The sequence below is a fragment of the Eublepharis macularius genome, chromosome 7 (assembly GCF_028583425.1).
Source record: "Eublepharis macularius isolate TG4126 chromosome 7, MPM_Emac_v1.0, whole genome shotgun sequence".
Lineage (NCBI taxonomy): Eukaryota > Metazoa > Chordata > Lepidosauria > Squamata > Eublepharidae > Eublepharis > Eublepharis macularius.
The window spans coordinates 110112954-110135481 of record NC_072796.1 but is presented as its reverse complement, the minus strand read 5'-3'; the positions used below and the strand labels follow the sequence as shown (position 1 = coordinate 110135481).

The following is a 22528-nucleotide window of genomic DNA, read 5'->3' as shown; positions in this document are numbered from 1 at the left end:
CTGATCAATCAAATGGCCAACTGTACTATGAAGGAAAGCTGGAACTGGAGACAGGAATTAGCCTCCCCAAAAGCTCAGTCCTTTACAGAAAGACACTGGCAGCCATTATGAGAAGCTAACAAATAGCGACTTGATCCAGAGATCATGCATCTGACGAAGAGAACTTGATTCTTGAAAGCTTATGCTACAATAAAATTGGTTAGTCTTAAAGGTGCTACTGGACTCTTTTTGATTTTGATCCAGAGAGGTGCTGTATACGTTCATGTGCAACAGTGCAGATCCAATGGAATTTCTGAGGCTATTTTTCCTTCAGTAGCAGTTCTCCTATTACATGCCAAACCATGTAAACTGAAGGAAGTGGGAAAAGACACTCAGACACAGAAACTGCAGCAAGAAAGATGGGATAACAAATAGCAATCACTGCTTCTGGTCAGCTGTGGAGCATCTGAGAAAACAGTACGTGGTGCAGACTGTGAAATCTCATGACACAATAAATGAGTTAGTCTTGAAGATGTTGCAGTACTTATTCTTTCACTATTTTCTCCCATTCTTGTATTAATGGGATATTCTTTTACAAATAACTTATTGTTGTAACATCTGTTATCATGACAAAAAGGAACTGTTGTGACTAGTACCTCCCACTGCTAACCACTGGCACTCATTTCTCCTATTAGCTTATAACTGTTTTATACATTACAAACTTGCAAACAGAAAGCTCTTTAGTATAGGAATTAGCACAAAACACATGAACAGATCACATGGTACACAGCTTTTTCACCACTCAATGGAAAGCTGCAGCTGATCACAAGGACACCCCCTGCACATATGGTAAGTATATCCAAAGAAACTCTCATGTGACCAACTATCTAAACGCTGGATTTCATGTTCATTCATACACAGAATGCCTTCTGTGTAGGAACTTTGTAACTTTGAAGGGGCCTAGAATTTACTGAAATTTTAAGGAGTGCATTCATCAAGCCCAAGAAACTGCTTTAGATTCACAGTTCAGCAAACACATGCACACTGGATGACTGAACTAGTACTTTTGTACTATGGTGTCAGATCTACTTTTCCCAGGGGAAATATAGCAAAACACCTGCCAGCTGGTGCTGTCAGGTGCTCTCCAAAAACAATGCTCTCTCTCTCATGGATATATTTCTGAACCCAAGAGAAAAATAATATTTTTAGCAAGCTCAGTCTGACAAGATCAGATATGGGCCGATAAAAATTTCACATACCTTCTTCTTAACTAGCCACGTATTTGCAATGCCATAGGAATATTAAACATTTGCAAAGCTACAGAAACATTAAACCACCCAGGTAAGCATAAACCGAAAAAGAATCTCTAACGGTGCAGTCCTAAGCATACTTTCCTGGGATTAAGCCCCATTAAAAAGACCCAAGAAGGATTCTGCATAGACTGATTAGTCTGTGTGTGGACATGTCATCAAGTAGCAATCGACTTATGTTGACCCCAAAGGGCTGTCAAGGCAGGTGAGAAGCAGAGGTGGTTTGTTATTGCCCTCCTCTACAGAGTCTTCCCTAGTAGTCCCCCTCCAAGTACCGAACCTGATTAGCTTCTGAGATCTGACAGATCAGGCTATACTATACCATGCCTTCTTCCCTCCCATACACCTATTTAGGATGGCATCATAGATGCCTTCCTAGATTACTGGCCTATCCAAGCACTTTTATTACATCCGCCTTGGCTTCCCCCTTCCACATTCATTTCAGTGCTCCAGCACCCTCTCCACCTAGCCTCCAAGGAAGAAGGCATCCATGCAACCAGACACTGCTGAGAATGGCCAGCTGTTGTTCTATAAATTCAAGTTTGCAACTGGATTTTCCTGCGCGGACAAGAAAATCCAGTAGCAAACGATCACTCGGTAACACGCTGACAGCGTAACTGCCAACGACGTGCAGCCTCAGTCTTCAGCAGGGGAAATGGGGAGATGGAGAATGAGACTCTCTTGCAAGCCAGCCGAGACTTTAAGAGACGGCCCAGATCCCATGCACGCTCACTCTGGAGGTGCCACGGGGCTCTTCCTCCAGAGTGCGCCTTACTCAGAACGATCCAATTCGGCAGCGGTGCCGAAGATCACAATGGTCGGCCGGCCCGCCGCCCTCCCCTCTCCGCGACCCCGCGGCGCGGGCACCTGGTGAAGGCGAAGGCCATGAGGCTGAGGGTGGTGAAGCTGAGCAGGGTGATGGTGTGGGGCCGGTAGAAGAACTCCAGCGTGATGTCCTCCACCTGCTGCTCGTTGATCATGCGGAAGTGCAGGCGGTAGTTCACATCGTCCTTGCTCAGGGTCCGGCTCCCCACGTACGACGCCATCCTCGCCGCTCCCCTCCCCGGCCGCTGCGGCCCGCTCCCCCCCTCGCCTCCGCCCGCTAGCGGCTGAAAGGGAGCCGCGGAAGCCGAGGGGAAGGCCGGCCACACAGCGCCGCCGCGGCCCCGGGAGGGCATGGCAGGGGAGGCGCCGGGCGGGGCGGGGCGGGCCTGGAGGCCGGGCTCGCCTTGAGCGCTACTGAGGCCTTCTGCGGCACAGGCCGCGTGGGGAGCGACGCCAGTCGGGCTGCCCGCCTGAGGGACTCTGAAGGACGCCGCGGGCTCTCCCGCCTTTTTCCTGCATCCGCTTGCCGGCGGGGTTTACGCCGAGCGAGCCCCCGGCGCTCGCCCGGCAGAGAAACTCCGTTCCTCTCGCGTTTGGCCTCCCTCGGTGAAAACGCTCGGCGGTGGCCTGAGGTGGGCTGCCGAGCGCGTTGCGTATTTCTGTGCAGCGGGGAAGATTCCGGATGGAGAACCGCCGTGTTAGTGGGTTCCAATGAGGGGAAACGGGAGCCCCGGAACAGCAGAATCGGCGTCCAGGGGCACCTCAGAGGCCAACAAGATTTCCTGGGCGTGAGCTTTCCCGAGTCGGCGCGTCCTGCTTCAGACACCTCCTTTCAGGAGCCCAGCAGGCGACCCGCGTTTATTCCCGCCTAACCTTTTGTAAGTCCCAGCCCGGTTCATCAGAGGCATGGAGAGCGCGGCCAAAGCGGCATTTCAGCTAGAGTTCAAGCAACAAAGGGGGGTTGGGAATGGGCAGAAGCTGCAGTGAGAAGAGGCCATTCTACGCTGCGCTGCCCCCATTATTTTTCAGGAATAACAGCGCTGTTTTAGCATTAGCTTATGTTTCAGTTGACAAAAGGTCCAATCGCGCCTTGAAGACCAGCTAGACTTCTAGGGTATGAGCTTTCGAGAGTCTAAGCTCCGTTATTTTATATACGTTTTTAATAGTCCGCCTTTCAGATCACGCAGTGTGGGTTGCTACAGTCAGTTTCAAAGACATTTCAATATAGAGACTCGGAGCTTTGACTCAGAAAGCTCATACCTTGCAAATATTGCTGGTTTCTAAGGTGCAACTGGACTCCAGTCTTGCTTTTTTACTGCAGGCCAAGACAGCTACCCACTTGAAACTGTTTTAATTGACAAACTGCAGTCCTAAAATTGAGTTTAGACTGGAGGGTTGTACTTTCTGGAGACATATGTCTGATATCAAAAGTGGCATTATTCAAACACCAGTGATGGAGTTTTTCACTCTGCAGGATATGCGGTTGATGACTTGGAAGTCACTATTTTTCATTTGAGGAATTTCATCGGGAGACTCCAGTATGAAAATGCTGAATTAGTTTCCTGTCCTGACTTGGTTTCCTGTCAGTCTACAGTTGTTAAATTGGTTTAGAAGGTGTAGGAAGCCTAAACCTTCCATAGTGACAAATTCTAGAGTGGTCGTTATGTTGGCCTGCCGCCACCACTGAAACAAGCAAGAATGTTATGGCAGGCTCAAAACACAAACGTCTCATGACCATCTGATAAAGTGGGCTCTGACTCACAAAACTTACACTGAAGTAAACTTAGTTTCAGGTGGATAGTCATGTTGGTCTGCAGTAGAACAGAATTTGAATGCAGTGACACCTTTGAGACCAACAGGATATTTCAAGGTTATATAAGCTTTGAAGGGGAGGGCGGGCTAAAAATCCAATAAACAAACAAACAAAGAGGCAAAGCTCCCTTCTTCAGACACCTATCTGAAGAAAGGAACTTTGACTCAAAAGTTCCTTGAAATATCTTGTTTTCTAAGGTGCCCTGGACTCAAATCCTGCCATGGTACATTTGTTAGTCTTTGCTGCCTACAAGATTCTTGGTTGTTTAGAGAGGTTTTATTATTGTGAATACTCACTGTATCTATTTGAGCTTTGCTTACAGATATCACAGACTATTTTGACTTTTTGTTACTGTCTGACCTAATTATTAACATTTTTTTCTCTGTTCCAACATATTGGTGAGACGTATAATCTATACCAGTATGTCGGCTGACGACAGACACACTGTGTGTATCTGATGAACTGATGGAGTCCATTAAAAGTCTGTTAGTTTTTAGGATGCCACAATTCCCTTATTTTGTTTGCATCTATTAGTATTTTATGAATGGCACATTAACAGGCTGAAAAAGAGAGATTCCCTGCCTAATTATAAGTGCCACAAGTTTATTAAGGTTATATTATGTCTGTATCTCCAGTGTTATGATACTTTTCCTGCAGATCTTTAGGTGTTGCTTCATTCCTGTGCGTGGGGGACAACTGAAATAATAATACTGCAGAATGATATTGGATGCTCTTCAGTTTTCCTTCAGTACTGTGGTTTTTTTCATACAGTCTTCCATGTGTAGAATAAACATTTCTCTTTAATGATCTTTTATTACAGAATATCAGTTGTAAGATGGCTTTGTTGACTCGGCGGGTAACCAGATGCTGTTGCTTGCTAAAGAAACACTACATTGTGAACAGTATAGAACTGAGAAAACAAACTATCAGAACATGGACACTTTCTCTAGTGCGACCAAGCTTGCCATTGTTGTGGCCTTACAGATATTTTCGTCAACCAGTATTTAAAAACTCTAGAACTCTATTTTTTGATAACATACAGTTCTGCAGTTCAAGTGCTTCTCTAAATTCAAGTCCTGAAAATAACTCACTTTCTCTGGTTAATCAACAAATTGAACCAAGATCAAATTCTGACTCCAAAGCATTGGATGAAGGTAAGTAATGAGTAAAATATTATATGAAGAACATCTAGGAGTGGGGTTTTCCTAAAACATATCTAAAATTCATATTGAAATCCTATTACTCTTCTTATTGATAAAAAGGACTTATAATTGTTGGATTGTCTGTATTTGTGGGTTCAAACACAGCTGTCTTTGGGGAGTTGGACTAGAAGATCTGTATGGTCCCTTCCAACTCTGTGATTCTGTTTCAAAACCTTGTGTTAGAAAACCAGTGTTGTCTGAGGGCTGAATCTCATATTTTCTGGCATTGGGCTGCATTGGGAGGGGGGAAACAAGAATGTTTCACCCCATGAATGGAAACCCTCCCATTCCCTCTCCCTCTTGGATCCTCTTGGATCCATGTATATACAGTTATGAAGATACATAAATACTTTAGTGGAAGAGTAATAGAACCAGTGATGAGAGCCAGTGTGGTGTAGTGGCCACAATGCTGTACTTAGTCTGGGAAGATCCAGGTATAACTCTTGTTACTCTCTGACCCTAGGCCTAGCCATTCTCTCTTAGCCTCACTACCTCACAGGTTGGCTGGAAAATAAAATGAGAGGGGATGTATGTGTCCAGAGCTCCTTGGAGGAAGTACAGGGTAAAAAGAAAGTGAATCTATAAAATAAGATCCCAGTACCTTGTGAGAGTGGGTTGCTTCAAACCAGTACAAGTGCTGCAGGCTGTGCTGTGGTTTCTGTTGCCTTTTTCTGCCATTCAAATGCTGGTTTTGAACCAGCATTTGGCTCTTTGCCCACAAGAAGGCCTCCTCCCTTTTGCCCCCCTGAGATGTCTTCTCAAGAGCAGCTAGGAGGACTGTCTGAGCAGTACCTTCTGTGTGCAGTAAGTGTGCAAAGGGAGGCCTTCGTTCTGGCTAGCTGCTCTGCAACACAGTTCTTGCTGAGCTTTGTGAATTTGGATTTAACTTAAGTTTCACTTCTTGGGATCTAGTCATCTGGTGATGCTAGAGTTAATACAATGTTTCATCTGTTTAATTGGCTTTTCTGGTATTGTTGCCTACCTGATAATCTGATGTCATCCAAGATCAGTTAATTAACCAGGTATAGGATGAGCAAGGGTCGTGTGCTTTATTCTGTTTATATGTATAAATCCTTTGTAGATAGTGTGGACATTAAACCAATGCTGCCACAATTACAGGCAGTCTAGCAGCCCAGACATGTATCTGCTTTAGCTGTGGCTAAACAAACTGGCTTGTTCCTCCATAGCTAAAATGGCATCATATGCCTGGCAAAGGAGGCCAGTTCAATTTTCTCTGCTTCTTGCCACAATTACCATTTCTAGACAACTACCCAAAGTTAAAAGATGAGCTGTTTCTTGGTCCCTTTCCACCACCCCCTCTATTTAAGCCTCATCAGTTTGGTACAGGTGTTGTAAGGTTCCGTTTAAGCATCTTGAACCTTTATCACAGCTCCTCCTTATGTTACTTAAAAATTTTACCTCAGGAGGGCCCTGGTCACAACCAACACTCCCCCTCCCCCAAAGCTTCAGGTGTTCTCTACTTTACCCAGGCCTTCCTACTTTGGGAACACATCTCCCCCCCCCCACTAACACCACCTGTAGCATTTTGCCCCCTTTGTGTGACCTATGTATTGCTGCCTCCTCGACTCCCTTAGTGTTCCTAAAAGATGTTCACTGTCAGCAAAGGCTTTTGTGTTAGACCGCCTCGGTTTAACTGATAATGTATGAAAGCAGGTTATAGGTGATAGTTTGACTGAACAGTCGACTCATGAGGGTGACTGTGAGGTTAAAAGAGATCTTTTTCTAAAACAAAAATAGCATTTATTTGTAAGTACATAAGCGTGATGATGGCTGCAGAGTTTTTTTTTTAAATAAATTTTTATTAATGTTTCAAACTCAGTATACAAAGTTGAAAAATAACTGCAAGTAAATAGTTAACTATATACATGTATATATATATTAATATAAACTTGTTGTTTTTAAACATAGTTTTGTACAGAAAGAAAGTAGAGAGATAATGATCAGTAATCCAGTTTGCTAGTACAGAGAAAACTAAAGCTTAAGTGCAATTTTAGTAACCATTTTTTCAGTCTCGTACGATAAAGAGTAAACGTTTAGGGGGGTTGTTGATTTGTAACAGATATGAAATCGATGAATGGTAACCATTTTGCTATAAAGTCAGTTTCTTTTGGATAATGTTCATTTTGATATATTTTATCATATATTTTTTCTTTTATGTAATAGTCCCATACTTTCTCAAGCCATTTGTCTGTTGAAGGAACCTTCTTTGATTTCCAATTTAAAGCTATCAAATTCTTAGCTACAACTAAGAGGTTACTGATTAATTCTCTTCTAATTTGTGGAATATCATTATTGTTCCATTGATTCAAAAATAAAATCTTCGGGTCAAGAGGAATTCTGTAGCTTGTTATTTCTTTTATATGGTCCAATATATCATTCCAAAAAATTTCTATTTGAGGGCACCCCCACCAACAATGTGCGAATGTCCCTATATTACCGCAATCTTTCCAACAAAGTGGTGAGTTTGTTTTAGTTAGGCTGCAGAGTTTTGATAAGTATCTGTTTCAGAATGTTTTTTTAAAATAAATTTTTATTAATGTTTCAAACTCAATATACAAAGTTGAAAAATAACTGCAAGTAAATAGTTAACTATATACATGTATATATATATAAATATAAACTTGTTGTTTTTAAACATAGTTTTGTACAGAAAGAAAGTAGAGAGATAATGATCAGTAATCCAGTTTGCTAGTTCTTTCCCCTCCCCTCCTCTTCTGTATTTGACCAGTTCGGATCAGGCATCTGATGAAGAGAACTTGATTCTCGAAAGCTTATGCTACAATAAAATAAAATTGGTTAGTCTTAAAGGTGCTACTGGACTCTTTTTGATTTTGTTTCAGAATAAGTTCTTAAGCTTGACAGTTTCAAATATGATTATTTCTTCTTCAAGGTATATTCACAGACTCAGTCACACAGAGTAATTTTACATTCAGGACTTGATTAACAGAATAAACTCTCTTCTCACCCACACAGACATAGATTCACTCAGGCTTTTCCACACACGTTCCCTGACCAGGATAAAATAACCTTTCTCTGAGATACACACAGACTAGCCCAGGCTCACACAGTTTGCCTGACTCAGCCAGAATAAATCCTTTCCCTCTGCACTGTGCCTGAAATTGCAGTTCACTCTGCCCAATCACAGCACACTCCACTCACCCATCCAGCCCTCCTCCTCCTCACATTAGAGAGCTGCACTTCTAAGTACAGTAAACAAATATTCAAAACCCCATTAATATACAGAAATAAAACATACAGTTATTTACATGCAAAATATTTCAGGTGTGTTTGCATGATACAACTGCATGAGCAATTCAGGCTTGAAGGACTGATGCTGTGCCAGTGGAGAGGCATACGGTGTTGCCCACAAGTTGACTCAAGTCTATTTAGAGTCAAACGTCTGGTGCATGAGCTAGCTAGTCTTTAAGGAGCAACTAGGCTCTTTGTATTTTGAATTAGTGCAGTGGGTAGGATTGCCAGGAGTCCGGTTTTCCCCTGGACAGTCCAATTTTTTCTTGCACTATCCAGGGGAATGGGGTTAAAATGCCAGACATATAAATGTCCAGTATTTTTGTGCCTGGGGGGAGGAGCTGCTAGCTGCATGAGTTTGTGGCAGTGCCAGCAGGTCTTCTGGCACTGCCACTTCCTCTCCTCAGCTTCCAGCAGGTCTTCTGGCACTGCCACTTCCTCTCCTCAGCTTCCAGCCCACCTGCCTGGTCTCCTGCACGCTGAGGAAGTCGCTGGCCAGCCCACCCAGCCTCCTGCATGCACGCATGCAGTGATACCACTTGGAGAAGTGCCATCATTGCACTGGGGTCGGGAGCATGTGCGCAAAGAGGTATTCAAGGAGAGTGCCGGGGTACCTAGCAGTGGGTTATATATTCAGTTCTAAGCCATTTACTTGGAATTAAGATCTGTTGTAATCAGTTGAACTAATTTCCACAGTGTGTTTAGGGAATGTATTGTCGAAGGCTTTCACGGCCGGAGAACGATGGTTGTTGGGGGTTTTCCGGGCTGTATTGCCGTGGTCTTGGCATTGTAGTTCCTGACGTTTCGCCAGCAGCTGTGGCTGGCATCTTCAGAGGTGTAGCACCAAAAGACAGAGATCTCTCAGTGTCACAGTGTGGAAAAGATGTAGGTCATTTGTATCTACTCAGGAGGGGTGGGGTTGAGCTGAGTCATTCTGTAAGAGTTTCCCAGCCTAACTCAAACAGGGCACAGTATCTTATTCCAGGACACCAAAATACTGGACAACACTTCCAACTACTTTGTCAGACTGCACAGGGAAGCCATTGAAATTCACAAGCATAAGCAAAACTTCAACAGGAAAGAAGAAACCTTAAGAATGAACAGAGCATGGGCTCCAGTTCTGAAAAACACAAGGCCAACAAAACACTCCACACCCGACAATAGCCCTGCAGAGAAGATTAGCACATCAAGCACCAATCCATATGCAAAAGAACCTCCTCAGGATACAGTGAAGCCTCCCGCCATTAGCATTCCACACCCTGGGAAACTCTTATAGAATGACTCAGCTCAACCCCACCCCTCCTGAGTAGATACAAATGACCTACATCTTTTCCACACTGTGACACTGAGAGATCTCTGTCTTTTGGTGCTACACCTCTGAAGATGCCAGCCACAGCTGCTGGCGAAACGTCAGGAACTACAATGCCAAGACCACGGCAATACAGCCCGGAAAACCCCCAACAACCATGTTTAGGGAATGTTAGGCCCCATTGGATTCAAGTCTATATCTGCAATCCAGAGCAAGAGATTAATTTTTTATGAGTGTTAATGAATGATAAAAGGATGATTTTGCAGAGCGTGTAACTTGAGAAAACGGGGCTGCTCAAAAATCAGGAACCATCTGCCAGTTTTATCACCTAGAAAGTTTCCCTTTTTCTGTTAAAAGTCACACTTAGGTGAAGCTAAAAGCAACTGATGAAAACTTACAAACAGTCCTATCAAAACAAAGTAATTGGTATGATTATGTGCATGTGTAATGTGACAGTATCTTGGATTAAAACCATATCTTTATTTTTATTTTGTTATTTATACTCTGCCTTTTTCAGTGAGACTCAAGGCAGATTAAACAGTTTAAGTCCATGGGATCAACAGTTGAGGAGTTCAATAAACAATACAATAGGGTATGCATGAAAAGAAGGTACCGTCCCAGTAATACATTATATTTATTTAGCGAGCAAGAGAGTGGATGGTTATATGGATTGGAACATAGGAGAGAGGTAGTGTAATGATTTTAAGTAAATGTGTGCATGTGTCTTTAAATGCTTGATGTGATGTAGGTGAGGAGTGGGGGGGAAAGAGAGGGATGAGTGAGTGATATGATTGTTTGATGACTGAGAGTGTGGGCGGAGTGAATGCAGTTGTGGACTGAGCATGTTTGTAAAAGAACATTCAGTCAGGAAAAGAGGCTAGCTGTGTGCTGCCTGAGCAGGTTTAAGCATTTCTATCTTGTTATGACCCCTTTCTTTCTCTTGGGTAGATTTTGCCTTTAATCTTTCCCTTACACCATCTGGGTAGATTGCTGCCACCAGGAATATTATATTCCAAGATATTTTATTTAAATTTTACCTTTAGTAACGTGCCCAAGTGTCAGGCTCCTTCGTGGTTCTATGTGGCCCTGAGGATAGGAATGGGATTTTGCAATGCCAGTTACTCTGGGATATAACAAAAACAAAGTAAACTTTTGTTCTCAAAGGAGTAGTTCTCAATTCTTAAAGTTACTTTCCTAAACCCAGTCACACAGGTCTTTTCTAAGGCTTCACACACAGTTTGCCTGCTTTCCCTGATTGAATGTCTTTTCACAAACACACAGTTCAGGTTTCCACATAGGTTATATTGCTCTCAGAAACACTTAAACATGCTCAGGCAGCACACAGCTTGCCTGCTTTCTCCTAACTCAGTATTTTTCACAGAAATGCTTAAACCTGCTCAGGCAGCACACAGCTAGCCTCTTTCCCTGACTGGATGTTCGTTCACAAACATACTCAGTTCACAACTGCATTCACTCCACCCACACTCTCAGTCATCAACCAATCATATCACTCACTCATCCCTCTCTTTCACCCCCACTCTTCACCTATATCACATCAAGCATTTAAAGACACATGCACACATTTACTTAAAATCATTACAGGTAGTCTCTTTTCTAGCTTTATTTTTTTAAAGGTTTTATTTGATTAGTATTTAATGCCAATGTTCTGACCCTCATCTTTCAATACATTTTCTTAGGTTATAGAAGATGTTCTAGTGTGCTTTAAGCATTTTCTCAGTTCATTCTTCAGTAATATGCCTAACTCTTATTTCTGCTGAGAACATCTCATTGTTTTAGAAAAGCATTAGATGTCTTTGTGTATGCTGTCACTAATTTAGACATGCCAAATTATCTTCTGTGCTTTAGTGGGATAATTTTCTCAGTGGCCTCTGTTAAGATAAGCTTGCTTCTCCCCGCTCTACTATTTTGAGGAAGGCAAGCTGAAATTGATGTTAAGCCATTTGTACCATGAGCAGCATAAATCAGTGTTTGAATATGTGATGTGTGCTTTAGTCAAGTCATGTCAATTAGCGAATGTGCAGAAAGATATACTGGATGGAATCCCAGACCTGTGGTGGGGCCAGGATCAGAATATTTTGAACACATTGTCCTGAAATTTCATTTGTTTAATAACAATAACAACAACATTTGATTTATATACCGCCCTTCAGGACAACATTGCCCGCTCAGAGTGGTTTACAAAGTTTGTTGTTGTTGTTGTAATTTACTATTACTATTATTAATATTTATTATTATTATTTACTTACCTTTCTCCTCAGTTGGCACCCAAGGTGGTTTTCTTAATTCTTCTCTCCACCATTTTATTCCCATGACAGCCCTGTGAGGTAGGTTAGGCTGAGAGAGTGTGTCTGGCCTAAGGTCACGCAGCAAGTTTCATCTCCCTCACAGTGAATCGTTCAGCTGATAGTTGCTAGGAAGTAAAAATACATTTCAGAAGCTGTATCACAAGAAGGCTACCAACATCGCTAATGAGGTGTTCATCCTTTATAAGGTTTGAGTGTGTTCATGTATTTTGTCAGTTAATTTTTCCTTTTGCCTCCCATTTAATTACCTTTCAGGCTGGGACGAGGCTTTGCCTTCATCAGCCTTGGAGGAGATCTCAGAAGATGAAGCTGTTCAGATTGTAGCTGAGCCACCCCTTCCCTTTGAATCTTTTACACTTCAGGATTATGTTGATCGCTCAGAAACTCTGCAGAAGTTAGTGCTTCTAGGTAAGCGCGCCTGTATTGGCAGGCTCTTTGCACCTCTGTGCTTGTTTTGTTGTATAGCAGCACATCATAATTTCATAGGTATAGTAGTCTGATACTAGTGGGTGTATTTGGTGGAGGCAGGGGGACACGGTGTGATGGGCACAGTATAGAATGTAGTCTGCTGTTTGTCTAGTGCTCAGATATAAGCTTTCCTTAAGATGGGGAGGGGAGTGCTGAGCCACTGAGGAGGCAACCATTGCATTTTCCAAATATATGAAACCCCTTTAATTACTCTAGCAACTTCTCTTTTTTTGACATGTGTTCATAAGTACAAAGAATCCATGAGCAAGTCAAGAAAGGTACTGCTTTGAACTACTTGAGAGGCTGCTTTTTAAGCCACGAACCTTAAGGTCTGTACCTTAAGAGGTGCAGGAGAGCCATATTTGAATAGTTAGGTGCTGGTAATTGGCAGCTTTCTCTTGGAAGGCTTCTTCTGAAGAGTGAAACTGACACATCGAAGCTTTCCAAAGATATATGGATCTTAAGGCACAGGCTTAAGATCCCTGCAAGTAAAAAATTAACATCTGATGCACCCTTTGGGATCTTGCTGATATTACCTTTAGCGTTATAGGAACTGCTGTGGTTTAGATGCTGTCTGTATCACTCAGTAAGACTGGAAATCAAAGGCTATGTGCAGTGGAAGGGGAGGGCACACACACTTCATTTCCTTCTCATGTTGCTATGGTTCCAGTTCCTGAGAGAATTTGACAGCTTTGCAGATTTTTAAAATCACCAGGTGGGACAGACGGGAGCCATGTTGCAGAGGCTCCTGTGCTGCTAAAGGTACCATTTGGAAGGGGCCTCTGTTTGTCTGTAAGACAGACTAGAGGTTGAAAATTTTGCTTGCTTTCTAGGTATTTGAGACTTTCACAGTGAGATACTGTATATCAAATTCAGGGGTTACTTAAAAATATTTGGGCCATAAACAAGCCAGAAGTTTGACAAGCTGTGTTTTCTGATAAATTTATTGCAGGAGTTGATTTGTCTAAAGTGGAAAAACGTCCAGGTGCAGCACAGTTTCTTCTGAAGTTAGACTTTGAAAAAGATATCCAAAAAATACTCCTGTTTCTTAAGGATGTTGGTGTGGAAGATAATCAGCTTGGGGCATTTCTCACTAAAAACCCATATATTCTCAGAGAAGTAGTGGAAGATCTAGAGACTAGGTAAGATGACTTCTATAAACAGCAATCAAAAATATTGAGCGTTTGGAGTGTCATCTTTATTCATCAATGTTCTTCACCTGAAATGTTTTAATATCCAAAGGGATTTTATATACAGTCTCCTTAAACTCTGCAGTCAAATATTATAGGGGTGAGGGCATTGCTGATGATCCTGTTCCATGGTATTAAATGTTCAGCTTTGACAAATGCAACACATGCTAGCCAGAAACTTGTTAGAGTCTATTCATTGTTGCACATGATTATTTCCAAACAGAGTCCCACATGAACAGGGATTCTGTATATACCATTTCTGCTTTTTCTCTTCATGAAGCTGGGTAGGGAAAGGAATTTGCAAGGCATTGTGACTCGTGAGATTTGAGTGCCGATTTTTTTTTCCTTAACCCTTTTCTAAATACCACAAGTGCCAAAGGAGTTTGGCTTTGCTAGTGTAACTGTTCCAGCTGATGGACATCTGTCTCAAGCCAGGTGGATTCAGATTCATCCTGGGGAGAATCATGAAACCAGATGTAGGAGCAATTACACGAAAACTTAAAAGCTAAAAACACTTTGGTTGGAATTATTCTTGGAGCCTATTGGATGCAGCAAAACCAGGGAAACGAACAGGAAAAATAGGGCAGCAAACAATACATTGCTCTTGCCTCACCTTTTCACTTAAATGCTTAGTGATAGTTGGCAGGTTTGGCTCAGAGAAAAATGCCCATCTCTTTACTGATAAAAGGAAGGCTTTGGTCTATAAGATGGTGTATCCTAAGCACAAGGCAGTTGAAACAGGTACCTAGATCTGAATGGAAGCATAAATCTGTTTGTGTAAGATTAAGGCTGACCCTCTCATAATTGTCTGAGAGAAAATGCAAAGCTGAGCAAAATAAAAAGGATTATACAAGACAAAGCTGAGTAATTCCATTCATCTAGCATAGATCTTGTACGATAACCTGCTCAGACAATCTACCTCAGGGAAATACTTGTCCATAAACGAGATAATCTATCCCCAATATAGAATGTAATAAATAGGAATACTGGGATTATGAATGGAGATGGCTTTAGTCTCTAGGGCAGGGGAACAGGCCCAATGTGTGGTTTATATTTGGTGTTACAGGAAGATGAGTTCACTTCTGCTACTCAAGAAATTATTGAAAAAATTGATTTAGGGACAGGATCTGTTTTAAATGAAAAGCAGGCTCATTTAGAAGTATTTCATACTATTTCTGGAGCAGAAAGTGTCCTCTAGGTGGTTTTGACTGTATGGGTTTGATTACAGTGCATTTCAAGCCTGCTTAAATAAAAAAGGCTCTTACAAGCTCTATGCTGAGTAAATAATACTGCCTTAAATAAGTGTGATCACCTCCTCAGAGGAATACGGACTCCAGCTGGAAAGAATCATTCAATGCTGGAGTATTATTTACTTAAATAATTTGATTAATGTCAGAATTATGTATGTATTGTGTAAATGTCATCATAGGTGGAGATAGTGACAAGGGGTGCCACTCGGAAATGGGATACAGATAAATTATCTACGCCTAAACACTTCTGCAGAGATTGAGACAATATGAGTAAATTCATTGCCTGGAATGCCTTACAGCTTTGAATCTTCACTGCCAGAGAACACAAGATGTGTTTCATTAAATATGGCATTTATTATTTGAGATAATTGCAAAATACAATAGTCCAATGCTCATAACAGTTCTGAGAGTTGCAAAATATCCATTTGATAGCTTCACTACAAGTGTTTACTTTGAAATATTACTAATACGTAAGTTTGTGATGTTAACATGCTTTTATTTTTAACAAAAGATTGCTTACTGTTGTCTAGCAATGGAGTGGGAAAGAATTATTTGTTTATTTATACCCCTGCCTTTCTCCCCAAGGGGAATCAAAGCCGCTCACATCATCCCCCACTCCTCCATTTTATCCTCACAACAATCCTGCAAGGTGGGTTAGGCTGAGAGTGTATGACTGGCTCAGGGTCACCCAGTGAGCTTCCATGGCAGAATGGGGATTTGAACGTGGGTCTCTCAGATCCTACTCTGACTCTTTTAACTCTGACTCCACTACACCACACTGGCTGTCTGCCATTACACAGTACTAGAATATGCATTTTTGGATTGCAGATTGTAATATTCAGGTAACAACCGTGGCCTACCATATGGGGTTGTTATATAATTTCTGGGGAAGATTTTTGGATGTTTAGATGTTCCCTCTAAATGCTAAGGATTACTGTAATGGAGATTTGAAGTGGCCTCTATTAATAAGATCTACAAGCAGTATCAAGGCTTTTATAAAAGCACTTACCTGATATGTTCTAACCCAAACTGAAAATATTTCAATTTTAGGTAAAGTAAGGGACCAGAAAAAGTCTTTGCCATCTATTTTTTTTATAATTGTAGAAATTTGCACTGTTTAATTGAAAACAAACTGGAATGCTGTTTATAGTTTTTCTTATTCCTAAGGCTCACTATCAGTGAAAGCAAGAAAATGTTATTTTCACAAATCGAAAATAAATAAATAAATCCCTCTGTGTCATTGTAGAAAGAGAGGTCTGTCAACAATTTACTAGCCAAGATGACTAAAGGAAGCTTCCATATCCAGAGACAGCAAACCTCTGAATACCAGTGCTGGGAGGCCTCTACAACCTGTTTTTCAGCTCTCTCAGGCAACGGGTTGGCCATTGTGCACAATAGGATGTTGGATTAAATGGGATTTGGGGCCACTTTGCTTTATTCATTCTTTTGTTCGTTCGTTCTTATGCAGGTTTAACACTATACCCACAAACCATGCTTACACCAAGAACGACTACAAAATCATTAGTAGTAATAGTGTGATATTCGCTTCGGGGACACATCCTATAAAGAGTTGTCAGTGCAGCTATCATTATTATGTATTATATTATGATTATGTATCATCACCACCACTATTATTATGCTGCTTTTCTCACTGGGACCCAAGGTGTATGGTGGTGGTCAGCTCAGCACCCTAGAAATGGAAGTATATGGCAGAATAATTTCTTTGTCCTGATTCAGTGCTTTTGGCTATCTTTCAGCTATGTGCAGAACCCAGCCATGTCAAGGATAATGTGCAGGAGAAATTCCTGGTTGATTGTGTCCAATATAGTACGCAGAGATCAGAGGGGGAAAGGTTCAAATGGCTTATTTTATCACAGAAAAAAATTCATTTCTAACGATTCATTGTTTCATAAAATTCATGAGAAGGAATGGATGTCATGGCTAATATAGTATTAAACAAGCGTTACAGTTTCAGAGTTGTAATTAATATGTTTCAGGTGATTATCCCTAGCAGTTGTATGAGAGAGTGCATGTACATTTTATTGATTTTTAAACTCAGAGTAGAGGGAAATAAAACCATAAACAAACTAATTCAAAGAAAAAATCAAATTATGAATGCAAATAAATCAAAGCTAAAATTATTTAGACATCATCATGTAAGAGGAAGAAGAGATATTATAACCACCCATCTGATACATAACCAACCAGTAATGCAAATGATGAAGTGCCCAAGTGACATCTATGGATGAGAATTAAGTTCTGTTGAAATAGATCAGTGGACAACTGCATCCATAGCATATCATGTACAGATCTTTGGTCAGCTAAAATTAGTGTGACAACAGTTTTCAGTGCCTTTGAGGGAAGGGGATGTTACATTTAAATAATGCATGCAAAGTACATGCTGTAAGTATTTAAATTTTACAGTTTTCCAATAAAAATTATTTCCATACAAAACTTTGAATTTGTTTGAATGTAACATTTAAGCCACAACTCATCTGCCCCCACCCCATCAAGAATTAAAGTTCAAGTTTTTGTTGCTATTGAGACATACAGTTGACATGGAGTAGTTTTTAAATGTGTTTATTACACATGTCAAAATAAACATCCTTAATCAGATCATGCTCTACTTTTTCTGAAAAACCTGCGTCACTGGGACCAGAGGAAGTACAGATCTTTAGGATTGTTGCCTTGGCTACTCCACTTTATAAAGAGATCTTACAGTTCTTGAAGTCTCTTATTTAAAAATCAGCTTTCAATTGTAGAAGCAGTTGAATTAAGTATTTTCCTTGGGGCTAGGAATGTTATTTCTCTGAGCTGGGTTGGCACTATCATTTTTAAAATTTAAATACAGCTGGAAATCATTAAAATAATTCTTAAAGTATTAATGTTTTGGACTGGATTATTTATTTTTCCTTTCTCATTAAGGCATGGATTTTTGCTTTTGTCATACCTGCAGACTTTCCCACCCTTTCTTTTGGCAGCTTTGTTTGTTAATATAATTAAAAAATCTGTCAATTTGATTGACGCTGTTGAGGAATTGGCACAGCTGGATAAGTGATGGGTGTTTTGCTTTCTTCATTTTCCTTTGGATTTGTCATCCTTTCTTCCAGGGTGGCTTATCTAACATCAAAAAAATTCAGCAAGGAAGCAATTGCACGGATGGTCTCACGGGCTCCATATTTACTTCTCTTTTCTGTGGAAAGACTGGATAATAGGCTGGGTTTCTTCCAAAAAGAACTTGGATTGAATGTGAAAAAGGTAATGTATTCTTTCACTTCGTTTATTTAGATAATGAATTCATAAAGAATGGAACAAAGTCCATAAGCAGGTAGCAGGAATCCCTAGCAATATAGGGGTGAAAAGTATGGTTTCTGAAGCCTGTCCTCTTGAACAGTATTTGTGGCTAGGACGACCATGCAGCCTCGTTCATCCAAATGGCTAGGTGGCACTAAGAACATTCGGATGTTTAGATATTATGCTGGAAGAGATCTTTTCTAGGCAGTTTACCATTCTTCTTTAACCCGGCTCTACAGATTAGAGTCCCGCGCTCTAAACCACTACACCAAACTGGCTCCCCAGTTTGTAATAAAAACAGGTGTGCTTTCATCTTTGACAGCCAATTAAAATAGTAGACACTATCTAGATTAATGTTCTCCAATCAGAATGGACCAATGGTGATCTACCAACTTAATTCTTTCAATCATTTCTCACAGATGTATAGTTCTGTTTTGCAAGTTGGATATGTCACTTTTTGGCTAATTAGAAGGTTATGCAATAGAAAATATGAATATTTAATTAAGCATCAAAACAATCATAGTTTATCTATGCTATCACATGAAAATGATCTTAGATATTCGCATAAGAACCTATAAAACATGCAAATTCAGATAGTATGTTAGAGTTCTGATGGGAGAAATCTCATCAGAATCTAGATGAGAGTCTTACCTTTGTATTTGTATGCTATGGAAATCTTAATGCATTTCTTAGAAACTTTGATTGTTTTAATCTTAGAGTTAATTAGGAAATGTTAGCAAACCTAATTCTTACTGCTTTTCTGTGTTCTGTATTCGTAGGATTTATATTAATGATCATATATGTTTTGATATCTTGCTTCTTTAAAAGACTAGAGTGTAATTTCAATAAAGGAAATAAATAAACTCTAGAAGGTGTCTGTGTGCCTTGATGACAAAAAGCAAAGCAAGAAGAACACTATAAATAATGTACTGATAAGCAGAACCTGTTCAAATAGTAGTCCTGTTTGACAGGCCTTAGCTAATTGCTGAAAGCAATCCAAGAGTAAAGATAAATCTTTCTTTTGGGATGATGGAAGCTTTGGTAAAGGCACGGAGAAAAGAATCCGTTAGAAGAGGATCATTTTCCCAGCTAGCCTGAGTTTGTGGAGGGCATTTTTTGCAACTGCGTTAACTTGTTTCTTTAGCAGCAGTGCTGGGTCCAGTATAACCTCCAAGCTCTTAACCAAGTCTGTGAGGGTCAGCTGAACCCCACTGAAAGTGGGGGGAGTACAATGTATTTCAAGATCTCTGCCTTCTCAGTAAGCATCACTTCCATCTTGTCTGTGTTCAGTTTCAATTTGTTTGCTTTCAGCCAACTGACCACAACAGTCAGACAGACACTCTAGACCTCTACTACATCATCAGGGGATTTGGATAGAGAGAGAGCTGGATGTCATCTGCGTACTGATGACATCCAGTTCCATAGCTATGAATTATTTCTCCTAAAGGCTTTACATACAGATTGAATAACATGGTGGCTAAGATTGCACCCTGTAGAACCCCAAAAGCCAACAATACTTCCTGAAGATAGCTGGTCTCCAACAGCAAACTTTTGAGTCCGTTCCATGAGGAACAATTTAAACTAGTCCAAGGCACATCCCGATACCCACTTTTGCCTCCAAATGCCTGAACAGGAAGGCATGATTTACTGTGTCAACAACTGCAGATCCAGGAGGAGCAACAAAGAACCATGGCCTTTGTCTACCTTCAGATGGAGGTCATCCACTAAAGCCAACAGAACCACCTCTGATTAATGTTTTTGCCTTCTATTTAAACTACAGACCAAAGATTTAGTAACTCGTCTTCCAAGGTTACTAACCAACAGTCTTGAACCTATTAAAGAAAATCTGAAGGTAAGTATACTATTTTTAGAACAGGGTTTAAGCGTCCTTAGCTATTCCATTGTGGAAAGGTAATGTTTTAGCTTTTGTGCTGCACAGAAAATATGTAGTGTATCTTTGGGTGGTAAGCAACAGCTCTAACACTTTGAATGTGGATGAGAATGAGTACCTCTCTCTAATGAGCTGCTGCATGAGCATTATAGATTTGTTTGGTAGTGTTCTGGAATAAGGCTGTCACTAGGTTCTTTTCATGCTTGGATCCTGATTCAAAATCAGTGCTTTCCTCCCTGTTATTAAAACGCATGGCTATTTATTGCAGTGATTTGCAGTGGTTTCTTTTAGAAGGATCATAGCACTATCAAAATGCTCACAAGCCTCTGCTGTCAGTGAAGGGATTGACAGAATGCCAGTTTGAAGACTTGGAGCCAAGCAGGGAATTGTTAAGAATATGCCTTTACTGTTAAGTAAAAATAGTGTGTTAGATGTGTGCCTTAGTTGAAAAACAAGAGTTGAGATTCTATAAATAAAAATTATATTGGTCTAAAAAATAGAACAAAAAGGATTTTACATGCAATTTATTTCGTTTTATAATTGTGTTGCTGTAATCTGGAATGCACTCCCCGTGTTTGATTTTTCAGTTTTCAATGTTGTCAAAATACATCCCTTATATGAAGTGTATTGATACATTTCTGTGCATTCACTCTTTTTTCAGGTGTACGAACTTGAACTTGGCTTTAGTCAGAATGAAATTAGACATATTGTATATAGAATCCCTAAGAATTTGGGTGTAAACAAAAGGAAACTAACACAGACTTTTGATTACTTGCACAACATAATGGGCATTCCCCACAGCACCATCGTCCATTTTCCTCAGGTGAGAATCTTCAGGGCTACCTAGACATTGCAGCAAGAACTTTTGAAATTTGGTTTAAGAGACCAATACTGAAGGCAAATGTATGTAGCCTTGCAGTTGCGTACAACATATGCAGCTGTTTTAAAGTATCTTAAAATGTTATTAACTTCATCTGCTTATAAAATTATTTGCAAATGTGTTTATCTGCTTCAGCAGTATAAATTGTTAGCTTTACATTTGCTTTTTTTTTTAATTTGCAGGTTTTTAATTCAAATATGTTACGAATCAAAGAAAGACATTTGTTTCTTAACTTCTTGGGAAGAGCACAGTATGATCCAAAGCAGCCCAGCTACATCTCATTGGACAAGCTAGTATCCGTGTCTGATGATGTGTTCTGTGCAGAAGTTGCCAAAACATCCATACAGGACTTCCAGAAATTTCTGAAAACGTTGTAAAGTAATATGTTTTCAAAGAGACTTCAAATATAAAATAAATTTGGTGTTTTTCTAATTGCCATTTCGAAGCAAAAAATAAAAATGAGATCTGTTTCTACATTTTAAAAATGCACAGCCTGATGATAAGCATGAGACCACAATGTGTACCCAGGTGCTGAGTTTACCTAGGACAGGTACAGCAACAGATTAAAATTGCACCATAAACGATGGCATTGCAAGTAAATAAGAGATGTTATTGACATCAGTTTCAGTCTTATCCTGTTTGGCTGCAACAGATGTCAGTCTTGCTCAGGCTGGCCAGAGTAATGCGTCAGTGTCAGATTTATGGCAGATTATTGCTAACAGAAGCTGAGATTTTCTTAACCTAAATTTGTTGCACTTTGTCTATAGAGTCATACCTATCCATGCAAAACCCCTTCTCCATCTTCTGCTATTTTAGCAATCCTATCTCAGGGCCAGCTATGTTTTGCACAGCTTGCTGCAGTATACAATCACAAAATTGGCTATGAAACACAAAAACTGGATTCTTAAGTGCCAGTATACAGTCTCTGCTTTTATATTTACAGCAATTGTTTGTTGTTATTAGGAGAAGCATTAGAGTCCATAGGCAGAGTCTTCTGAAGTATCAGATGCCAAAAAGGCTCTTGATTTCCATTGGCTTAAAGTGGACATAGGACTAGTCTCGATCATTGTACCAGCAAAACAAGGGTCAGGATAAGATCCTACCAAACCAGTATTTGTGTAGTGAGCTGCAACATAGTGCCTAGTTTGTTAGGGTTTTTTTAACAGTATGCTGTTACGGAAGAGGAACCATCAATAGGCTGAAGTCAACCACAATCTCTAGACACTGATGTACAGTTAATGTTGTGCTTTACAGGATTGGCAGGACTTGAAACTGTTTGCTTGTTCATTGTTCTAAAGTTTTTTCAGTACCTTTTGAGCCAGTTATCTTGGTATAAATCCAGGTAGCAAATATTTGATAGTAAGAACAAACTTTTATTTAAACTGTTGTGAGGCAGACCTGGCACATCTGTCTAATGCAGGGTATGACTGCTATGCGTCTTATTGTAGCTATGCATGTCTTCAGAAATGCAAGTATGGCTGTAGCCTCTGTATGGACCATTGTTTGATTCATGAGAGAGATCC

At 40.5% G+C, this 22528-nt stretch overlaps 2 protein-coding genes across 3 annotated transcripts in view; one reads left to right on the top strand and one right to left on the bottom strand.

The window, feature by feature from the left end:
* PTDSS1 (phosphatidylserine synthase 1) overlaps window positions 1-2351 on the bottom strand; it is a 43525-nt gene extending 41174 nt beyond the window's left edge. For both annotated transcript variants that reach the window (XM_054985400.1, XM_054985401.1), the window contains exon 1: window positions 2157-2351. In XM_054985400.1, the coding sequence (XP_054841375.1) occupies window positions 2157-2335 (179 nt within the window). In that variant the 5' untranslated portion in view covers window positions 2336-2351. The remainder of the gene's footprint in view (window positions 1-2156) is intronic.
* Window positions 2352-2530: 179 nt separating this feature from the next.
* MTERF3 (mitochondrial transcription termination factor 3) lies at window positions 2531-21443 on the top strand. Its single transcript, XM_054984296.1, has 8 exons — window positions 2531-2992; window positions 4748-5081; window positions 12288-12440; window positions 13453-13642; window positions 18051-18198; window positions 20015-20086; window positions 20787-20948; window positions 21188-21443. The coding sequence occupies exons 2-8, from the start codon at window positions 4763-4765 to the stop codon at window positions 21380-21382; spliced, it is 1239 nt and encodes a 412-aa protein (XP_054840271.1). The 5' UTR covers window positions 2531-2992; window positions 4748-4762; the 3' UTR covers window positions 21383-21443.
* Window positions 21444-22528: the final 1085 nt, after the last annotated feature.